The 10,775-nt window shown below is 33.5% G+C and overlaps 3 protein-coding genes across 7 annotated transcripts in view; 2 read left to right on the top strand and 1 right to left on the bottom strand.

Annotated features, from left to right (window-relative positions):
- Positions 1-2,153, top strand: part of LOC106874693 (leukocyte elastase inhibitor) — a 20,254-nt gene extending 18,101 nt beyond the window's left edge. For all 5 annotated transcript variants that reach the window (XM_052974863.1, XM_014922872.2, XM_014923652.2 and 2 more), the window contains one exon: positions 288-2,153. In XM_052974863.1, the coding sequence (XP_052830823.1) occupies positions 288-1,459 (1,172 nt within the window). In that variant the 3' untranslated portion in view covers positions 1,460-2,153. The remainder of the gene's footprint in view (positions 1-287) is intronic.
- Positions 2,154-4,379: 2,226 nt separating this feature from the next.
- Positions 4,380-7,352, top strand: LOC106873879 (leukocyte elastase inhibitor). Its single transcript, XM_014921762.2, has 2 exons — positions 4,380-5,134; positions 5,799-7,352. Exons 1-2 carry the CDS (start codon positions 5,044-5,046, stop codon positions 6,968-6,970), a joined length of 1,263 nt encoding a protein of 420 aa, XP_014777248.1. The 5' UTR covers positions 4,380-5,043; the 3' UTR covers positions 6,971-7,352.
- A 299-nt stretch (positions 7,353-7,651) lies between these two features.
- LOC106867164 (antithrombin-III) overlaps positions 7,652-10,775 on the bottom strand; it is a 4,277-nt gene continuing 1,153 nt past the window's right edge. Inside the window, exon 2 of the mRNA XM_014915720.2 lies at positions 7,652-7,686. Coding sequence (XP_014771206.1) covers positions 7,652-7,686 — 35 coding nt within the window. The remainder of the gene's footprint in view (positions 7,687-10,775) is intronic.

The raw sequence follows: 10,775 nt of genomic DNA on the forward strand, positions 1-10,775 counted from the left end.
TATATATATATATATATATATATATATATATATATACATATATATGTATGTATATATGTATATATATATATATATATATATATTTCAGACTTCAGACTTTGCTTTCATAGATGTCTTCAATTACATTAATGGCTATGATATTTTGAAATCATCATCATCGTCGTCGTTTAACGTCTGCTTTCCATGCTGGCATGGGCTGGACAGTTTGACTGAGGGCTGGTCAGTAGCCTCAAATGTTTGCAAGAATTTATTTTGTATATTTTCTCTTCATATTCTCTATTCTCCAGACACTATCGCATACAATATGGACTCTGCAAAGAAACAAGACATCAGTAATCTTGCTGCTTCAGTTGATTATTTTACAAACAGTCTTTATCAAGCTGTGGCTACAGGAACCAACGAAAATGTCTTCATGTCACCATTCAGTGTTGCTACTGTTTTATCGATGGTTTATTTGGGAGCAAGACAAAACTCTGCCAAACAGTTTGAAAATGTTTTGAAGATAACTTCTAATCCAGATTCTGTAGCTTTGGCTTTCAAAGAATATTTTTCCCTTTTGAAAAACTCAGATAAACTTGTCACATTCAATTCAGTGAATCGTTTGTGTGCCAGTGAAAAATTCCCTATTTCAGAAGACTACAAGAACAATATTTCAAACTATTTCTTTTCTGATATTGAAAATGTAGACTTTATAACAAATGCTGAAAAAACAAGAATAGCTATTAATGATTGGGTTAAGAATAACACAAATAACAAAATTACTGATCTGTTACCAAGTGGAAGTTTGACACCTCAGTCGGTTCTAGTTCTTATTAATGCTGTGTACTTTAAAGGAATGTGGGCTGAAAAATTCCCAGAACATGCAACATCATCTAGAAAGTTTTATTTAAGTTCTGACAAGACTGTTTCTCATGATTTTATGTTTAAGTCTGAAGATTTTAATACAAAAATAAGTGACAACTATAAAGTAGTTGAATTACCTTATATAGGAAAAGCTTTTAGTATGTTTGTAATTCTTCCCAATGAAATCAATGGTCTTGCTGCTTTAGAGAAGGAGATTAATGCTGAATTTCTCAAAGACATTGTAGATAGAAAAGGATTTGAAATGACACATCTAGAATTATATATGCCAAAATTTCATTTAGAGAGTAGTTTTAAGTTGGGTGATGTTTTGAAAAAGCTTGGACTCTCTGATATTTTTAATCCACAAAAAGCTGACTTATCTGGAATGACCGGTGGTGAAAAGAATATTTATGCCAGTGAAATGTTTCATAAAGCATTTGTTGATGTTAATGAAGAAGGAACAGAAGCTGCTGCTGCTACTGGAATGGTGGTCACGAATTATATGTTGAGAATTGGGATGCAATTTGATGTCAATCACCCATTCACATTTTTAATTGTTGATAACCGAAGTAAAATGATCCATTTTATTGGTAAAGTAACAAACCCCACAATATAGATGATATTGTCCTGTCAGAGATTTTTCTCTTATGGAATACTACATTGTATTATGTAGACAATGTAACTGAGCAAATTTATTTAGAATATTTTTCAGTAGCATAACTTAAGTCATTATAGTAGTAATCGTGCAGGACCATGGTCATATCTATGCAATGAAATATTATAAGACAGTTTTAATTTAGTTCTATATTTAAGAGATGCGGAATTATGTACATTATCTACAGTTGACGGATATAAGACAGTTTTAATTTAGTTCTATATTTAAGAGATGCGGAATTATGTACATTATCTACAGTTGAAGGATATTTGTCATCTTGTTTGTCGTTAACACAACGTTTCAGCTGATATACCCTCCAGCCTTCATCAGGTGTCTTGGGGAAATTTCGAACCTGGGTTCTCATTCCTAAGGTTTGAAATTTTCCCAAGACACCTGATGAAGGCTGGAGGGTATATCAGCCGAAACATTGTGCTAACAACAAACAAGATGAGGACAAATATCTGTCAATTGTAAATAACGTTAATAGGTTTTAATTTAAATCAACATTATTAACTTGTGTGTGCTATACATTTATGGAAAAATATTACACTCTGGAAAGTATCTTTTCTTAGCAAGTTTATTATTTTAACAATATACTTATTGTTGCCTGTAAATGTTATTTACTTGTTAAATAAAGTGAAATCAAGGCTTGTAAGTTTTATTTCTGTTTTTATTAATAAAGTATCTCAGTAAATATTTAATCATTATGTATGTGTTAATTGCATCTGGCTTTTATTTTCTTTCAAACATAGACATTTGAAATTCTTGAGCCCTCATATTAACCTCAGGGATTTTAGTCTTGGATCTTGATAGAAGAATTCCATTGATTCTGTAATTTTGATGTTACAAAACTTTTGAAAAGTTAACAGCTAACACGCTATATACATATGCATAAATACATACCATGCATGTGTGGTTATGTTACTAACTATCTAATTAATAATTATTTCAAATTTTTGCTACAAGGGCAGTTTGAAGAGTCGGGATCAAGTCAATTACACTGACCCCAGTGTTCAACTGGTACTTATTTTATTGACCCCGAAAGAACGAAAGCAAAGTCGACCGCAGTGGAATTAGAAAACATTTCCCTTGGCATGTTAATGATTCTGCTAGTTCATCACCTTAACTGTCTAATTAATAATGTAGTAAAGTTGGCATTCTCAAAATAACACAAAGAATGACTAATGTATATTCTGGAGTGTTCTATCTATAAGTGGAACAAGAATCAGTGAAGAAATTCTTATGTACCTTTTTACTTTTGTTAGTGTTACTAAGATTCCAATGATGGGCTTCATTTATTATTTACAAACCAACATTTCTAAATACAAAAATAATTTGAAAGAATTAAGCAAGATACAAAGAAACGTCTATACATATCCATTTGTCTATTATACATAATGTAAATACATTGCAAAAGGCCAGTTTACTACAATATTCATGCAGAGATAATATCTCACATGGACATGCTGTGTTTAAAAAGGCAATTTATATCAGGCATATGAAGATTGTCCTTTTCATAGCACAAGTCCTGTACTTTTCGAACAGAGATTTTAATTGTGTTCATTAATTATTTACTTATTTCATGGATTTATTGCTCCATATTATAAAAGTAATTCAGTCGAGTATTAGTTAATGATTTTCCTTGGTAGTTGAGAAAACTATCTTTATTATTATTATTATTATTTCTGGCTCATCACTCATAAAAAGAAGTTAAACAAAATAAAGGTTGGGCAACTGAAAGTGGCACATTATACGCCGAGATCGTTAATTAGTTTACTGTACACTTTCTGGAGTCAACTGATGAACCCTCTACGTGGTCGCTGGCAGAACCCCTTTTCTACTTTATGCTGCAGTTAACTTCTTTTTTGTGCTACAGAAATTTCAGAAAAAAAAAGTTTCTACCATTTTCACTATCAACAAGGGACATAACTCTCGACATACTAATTACTTCACATTCATTGCCACAACGGTCGAACTTTCCTCACAAAGTCTCTTCATAATCGACAATATTCCATAGTTTTGTCATGCATTATTTGAAAAACAAATCACGGCAAAACTTCATCATGTAGCAGATTAGATTGTTTTTTTCACTTCGTCTTTTTAGATAAAATAAGACAAGTTATTCAAAAGAATGTTTAGTTAATGTTTATATAAACGTTAACCTGTAAACGACCGTGCGACGGAGAGGTGACGAGAATGGCTCCTTTAATACATCGCACGGTCGATACAATAAAATATAAGAAAGGATAAATGAGTATAAGTGCCAGAAGGAAAAGAGAGAGACACAACCGGGTTAGAATGTTTAAGAGAAGATTTTATCTATATGTTAACGTGTGTGCGTTATGTATACATAAGAATAGATAGGCCGTCATGTATACATAATGTGTATGTGTGTGCATTAAGTACAGACCATCGAAAGAGTCTATAATGTGACGTTAGAAGAATGTTCAGACACAAGAATGATAAATACCAGTCCGTAGTTAATGTACACGATAGTTGAAATGCTGTATCAAGAAGTTGTAGCTGTAATGCAGAGCCGGTTGAGGTACTGTGGTATAAGAAGTTGTGGGTACAATGCAGAGCCGGTTGCAGGTCGTATTTGCTGTTAACCATGGTGAAGTAATACACAAACAGCGTGGAGATAGAACCTGTGCAAGTGTTGCTGGTTGGTGTGTATGTAGAGAGATGGTGTTTATGTTAGGACGAATGCTGCGTGGATGAAGTGTTGATGAGCCTCCATGTGGCTGCTGTTGAGTCATCGCTGGAACTGGCTGTGTGGTTAGTGGCTAGCCCTGTCGGCTCACCGGAAGTTTAGAAGAGACTGTCTCACGTGACCTTATCTGAAGGCTGTGATTGGTTGGGTTGCATCTTGGCGCACAATAGAGCAAGAGACAAATTGCGCCAATACCAGCCAACCAGAGTAGTGGACACAACAGGTTCCAAAAGGGCGGCTGTTATCTACTACGTCCGTATTTATGTATATAACAGAGAGAGAGGAATTTCCCTAAAGTCGTATGCTACAAACCGAATGTTTTTGTATAAAGTAAAATAATGGAAATTATTTATTATTAACGTGTTCATTTTCGACCCCGAAAGGGTAAAAGGCAAAGTCGACCTCGGCGGAATTCGAACTCAGAACATAACAGCAGACGAAATACCACTAAGCATTTCATCTGTCATGCTTACGATTCTACCAATTCGCCGCCTTATGGGGAGGAAAATTTTGAAAGACAGCAATACATGCGAGAGTGAGAAAGAAACGAGGAGCGTTGCCTTGGGATGTGCTCGAAACGACAGCCAAATCTCCTTTAAATCACAAGTTTTCCTCTGAAAATATTTACAATTTTATTTTATTTTATTTTTTTACACAAAAGGCTCCTCTCATATTTTTGAAGTGCAAAAAATTGGCCAAAATCGGTCTGGGTGGGTGGGTAAGAAAAATGAACTTATGTGGTCTTCCCAATCCGAAACTGTGTTTTCTCAATACTCCCCTCCCCACTCCCCGGAAAAAATTTTCCTCATAAATTTCTTTATAATCGTACTCAATGCCATTTGAAAGGTGTTTATATAAAATTTCATTAAAAGGGAAAAAATCGAATTGTGTGAATTTTGCGGAAGTCCTCTCTCCACCCCTTGGTTCGTTTGCACAATTTTTGATTTTCAGATTCATTTACTACTCATTGTTTTACAAATATTACACTTTTTTTTTTGTTTTGTTTTGATATGGCGGCAAAGTGTTAAACTAAAGATTAACCATTGAGTCTAAGTTTACGGGATCCGGTCTGGTTTGGTATTACACTAATTAGTTCAACATCACCTCCAGGCACATGGAGGCCTTTTTAGAAAATGTCATTTTGTTGCAAGTATTTGGCCAGGCTCTCAGCAGATGGAGTATGTCATTGTACCTGATACAGTATCTTACCATAGATGCAAAATACTAAAACTAAACCCGCTCCATTCAAATTTGTCTCTGAAATGTAAACATGGATAAGTTGCAACATCATTTTATAAATGAAACTTTTAAGATATGTGCCAAATATCAGATAAATAATGGGGGGAAAATGGTTATATTAATTAATCTTACAAATTCTTAATTATTTTTAAAAACTGTTTAAAACACAACTGTGTGTTATGTTAAGAAATATGTTCATGTAAAAGTTAGAATTAGAGTTTGATCAGAAGAGATTTCAGACTTTGCTTTCATAGATGTCTTCAATTACATTAATATCTAATAAAATATTTTGAAATGTTTGCAAGAATTTATTTTGTATATTTTCTCTTCATATTCTCTATTCTCCAGACACTATCGCATACAATATGGACTCAGCAAAGAAACAAGACATCAGTAATCTTGCTGCTTCAGTTGATTATTTTACAAACAGTCTTTATCAATCTGTGGCTACAGGAACCAACGAAAATGTCTTCATGTCACCATTCAGTGTTGCTACTGTTTTATCGATGGTTTATTTGGGAGCAAGACAAAACTCTGCCAAACAGTTTGAAAATGTTTTGAAGATAACTTCTAATCCAGATTCTGTAGCTTTGGCTTTTAAAGAATATTTTTCCCTTTTGAAAAACTCAGATAAACTTGTCACATTCAATTCAGTGAATCGTTTGTATGCCAGTGAAAAATTCCCTATTTCAGAAGACTACAAGAACAATATTTCAAACTATTTCTTCTCTGATATTGAAAATGTAGACTTTATAACAAATGCGGAAAAAACAAGAATAGCTATTAATGATTGGGTTAAGAATAACACGAATAACAAAATTACTGATCTGTTACCAAGTGGAAGTTTGACACCTCAGTCGGTTCTAGTTCTTATTAATGCTGTGTACTTTAAAGGAATGTGGGCTGAAAAATTCTCAGAACATGCAACATCATCTAGAAAGTTTTATTTAAGTTCTGACAAGACTGTTTCTCATGATTTTATGTTTAAGTCTGAAGATTTTCATATAAAAATAAGCGAAAACTATAAAGTTGTTGAGTTGCCTTATATAGGAAAAGCTTTTAGTATGTTTGTAATTCTTCCCAATGAAATCAATGGTCTTGCTGCTTTAGAGAAGGAGATTAATGCTGAATTTCTCAAAGACATTGTAGACGGAAAAGGATTCAAACTGAGGCGTCTACAATTAAACATGCCAAAATTTCGTTTAGAGAGTAGTTTTAAGTTGGGTGATGTTTTGAAAAAGCTTGGACTCCCTGATATTTTTGATCCACAAAAAGCTGACTTATCTGGAATGACCGGTGGTGAAAAGAATATTTGTGCCAGTGAAATGTTTCATAAAGCATTCGTTGATGTTAATGAAGAAGGAACAGAAGCTGCAGCTGCAACTGAGATCCACTTAGTGCTTTGTTCAGCAAAAATTGGTATGGATTTTGATGTCAATCACCCATTCTCATTTTTAATTGTTGATAACCGAACTAAAATGATTCATTTCATTGGTAAAGTAACAAACCCTACAATATAGATGATATTACCCTGTCAATGATTTTCCTCTTATGGAATACTACATTGTATTATGTTGACAATGTAACTAAGCAAATTTATTTAGAATCTTTTTTAGCAGAATGACTTAAGCCATTACAGTTGTAATTGTACAGGACCATGGTCATATCTATTCAATGAAATATTATAAGACCACTTTAATCTAAATCAATATTATTAACTTGTATTTGCTATACATTTACAGAAAAATATTACACTTTTTAAAGTATCTTTTCTTAGCAACTTTATTATTTTAACAATATACTTATTGTTGCCTGTAAACATTATTTACTGGTTAAATAAAGTGAAATCAATATTTGTATGTTTCATATTAATAAAGTATCTCAGTAAATATTCCATTATCATGCATGTGTTAACTGCATCTGGTTTTTATATTCTTTGTTTTAAATATAGACATTCGAAATTCTTGAGCATTCATGTTAACCCCTGGTAATTTTGTCTTGGTTTTTGATAAAATAATTACACTGATTCAATAATTGTGGCATTACAAAACTTTTGAAAAGTTAACAACCAATGTACCATATACATATACATTCTCAAGGTAGCAAAGAGTATATATAATATCTATTCTAGGATGTTCTATCAATAAGTGGAACAAGAATCAGTGAAGAAATTCTCATGTACCTTTTTATTTTTGTTGCTGTTACTGAAATTCCAAAGTGTGTAGATTGTGATAATCTAAAAAAAAAAAAAAAAGGTCAAGTTTCAAATAAGCAGAATCTCCTTGACTGTGTTGAAGAAGATGAAAACTTTTGAAAACTGATATAAGAGGTGATAAATCACAGATCTATGGCTATGACTCCAAAAACAAGTCAAAAATCAAATTCCACTTGAACAAGATTTCAAGACATCATGAAAATCCAAGGAAACTGCTCACTGTCCCCAAAAAGAAGTTCCAAGAATACTTCCATCAATGGAAATGGCACAGGATAAAGTGTGTGGCTTTAGAATGGGACTACTTTGAAGAGGATTAAATGCTGAATTGATATGTGTGTTGTAGTTTTCCTTTTATAGCACAAGTTCTGATACTTTTCAATCTGACCTCATAGATAAAGTGACATAATATACATATTAACAACTAAAATAAATTCATAGAAAACATGGTTTGAGAATATATTTTCAACTTAGCACAAAAATGCTCTTTGCTGACAGGAAAGTTTAAATGGCATAGATATTATTGAAGAGAAAGAAGAAAGACTTTTATTTCTACATAAAAATAATGTTGAAATGGTTAATGGATGCCTTGTAAGTTAAAACAATATAAAGCAGTCATAAATTACTATAATCGGTCAATCTAAGAATGAGTGAAAAAACAAGGAAGCATCAACCAATATATTCAGTTAGAGTTATATGTATTTAATAACACTTTGACTGAATTCCACATTACTTAAAATTTTAGGAATGGAGAACAGTTTCACATCATCAGATATTCGAGGAGAAAGTGAAGACAATTTAAAATAAATTTGAAATGGCATGAGGTCTGATGCATTTAAGCCACCAATGGTCACTTTTTGCTCTCATAGCAACATCAGTTCATTTATAGGAAGCAAACATAATGTTGGTGTTATATAGAGGATATTCTGCAGGGTGTGATATTTCAGCAATATCTGATTCTTATATTAGATGCTACATGTGATAAAGCAGATAAGATGTTGGTGTTACTTGGCCAGCATTTAGCAGGATGTTGTATTTCAATGACAGCAGTTGCCATGTAAGGAGTTAACTGACAGACAGCATGGTGTCAGGTTACACATGAATTTGCCTAGGGTTGCATACCAGTAGCCAATGGTTTGGAGATTATTAACAGGGTGTGCCTTTGTTAGCAACAATAAAAGAGCTCAGTTTTCCTATAGTTGGATATTGCAGATTAAAGGAATATGTGCAGTTTCTTAGGGACATTGCTCCAGAGTATGGAGGAATCCTTTAAGGATGCTCTATGCATTTATAATGGGACTAGAAGGTTTGTGATACCTGTGGAATATCACCTTCTCCCATTACAATTATTTCTGTAGTCTTAGGATCTGGAACTCGAAAGAAGAAGCTTACAAGCGGGTGCAATTCAATAGTTGTTTATTGTAGTTCTTGTTCATGTGGCTCGCTCCCAGTGACCATCTGTATGGCAGCATGTGGTCCGTTATTGTTCTGCTCACGTGAGGTACATTAACTCTAGAGAAATCGGGTAAAGTAAGAGCAGGATAAGAATCCACTGTGAGCTGCCAGTTAGCAGTATTTCTCAGAGTAAGCGGGAAGGTGAGTTTTTAAAAAATGCATCCGATTTCACTCAAATGATCATTAATTCTGGTACACTTTGTATTAACTTGTCCGACTAAACAGGGGAGGGAACTCAGGGTGGGACTAATTGCAGGTGGTGAGCGTGACTTCTGGAAGTGGTCACGTGGTCAAACTCAAAGGGTTGTGAGTCACAACAGCTGTTTGTGTTTTGGTATGAACATTATGCATTATATAGTTTAGGCATGGATGACATAGAAAGCAGACATGCTGCGTTGCGCTGGACTGGAAACGTGAAACATCAACAGGGCACTTCTGGAGAATGGATGAATGGGTTTGTTGTGCCTTTACCCAGCAGCACACACACGCATTTGGCCCAACATGAAACATCAACAGGGCGCCGACAAAATTGGGCAAAACATTATTCATGAAATATTATACGCTACTTATAATGCATAAGTAGTGTCAATGTTTTATCGTTGGAAAATGGTCTAAAACAAAGATAAAACCCAGTGCAGTATATTCAAATCTGATCTGATAATTCTGCATTGAAGGGGGCGAGGCATAGACAGTGTCTGAAATTTTTTGTAGTCAACAGCAATTTGAGGTGCCTGATTAAAGTTTGTTGCAAATTTAGAGAAAAGCAAATGGATACTCCTCAAGTTACAGGCTTCAATGCTGCAAAAATGCTTTAAAAATGCGGTTTATCTGCCCCTCAGCCCGTGTTAGGCAAGAAGTCGAAAATGTTTTTGGCCCATGACACTCCATGGACCCTATGCCACGCATGTGTAAAATTTCATTAAAATCGGTTGGGTGGATCTCAAGTTATAACGACATGACAGACACACAAACAGTGTTTTATATAAAGATTACTTGTACAAATAGTAGCAAAACCACAGACATATATGGTATGTATTTAAATATATGTGTATGGTATGCTGGCTGTTAACTTTTCAAAAGTTTTGTAAGACCACAATTATTGAATTAATTCTTTAATCAAGATCCAAGACTAAATTACCAGAGATTAACAAGGAGGCTCAAAAAATTGAAAATGTCTATATTTAAAACAAAGCTAATAAAAGCCAGATGATGGAGTATTTAATGAGGTACTTTATTAATATAAACAGAAATAAAAACTTACAAGCATTGATTTCACTTTATTTAACCAGTAAATGTTTACGGGCAACAGTAAGTATATTGTTAAAATCATTAACTTGCTAAGAAAAGATACTTTAAGCAGTGTAATATTTTTCTGTAAATGTATGGCAAATACAAGTTGATAATGTTGATTTCGATGAATGCTGTCTTATAATATTTCATTGGATAGATATAACTTTGGTTCTGCACGATTACAACTGTAATGACCTAAGTAATTTTACTGAAAAAGATTCTAAATAAATTTGCTCAGTTACATTCTCCACATAATACAATGTAGTATTCCATAAGAGGAAAATCATTGACAGTGCAATATCATCTTACGTTGTAGGAATTGTTACTTTACCAATGAAATGGATCATTTTAGTTCGGTTATCAACAAT

The sequence above is a fragment of the Octopus bimaculoides genome, chromosome 19 (genome assembly GCF_001194135.2).
Source record: "Octopus bimaculoides isolate UCB-OBI-ISO-001 chromosome 19, ASM119413v2, whole genome shotgun sequence".
NCBI lineage: Eukaryota > Metazoa > Mollusca > Cephalopoda > Octopoda > Octopodidae > Octopus > Octopus bimaculoides.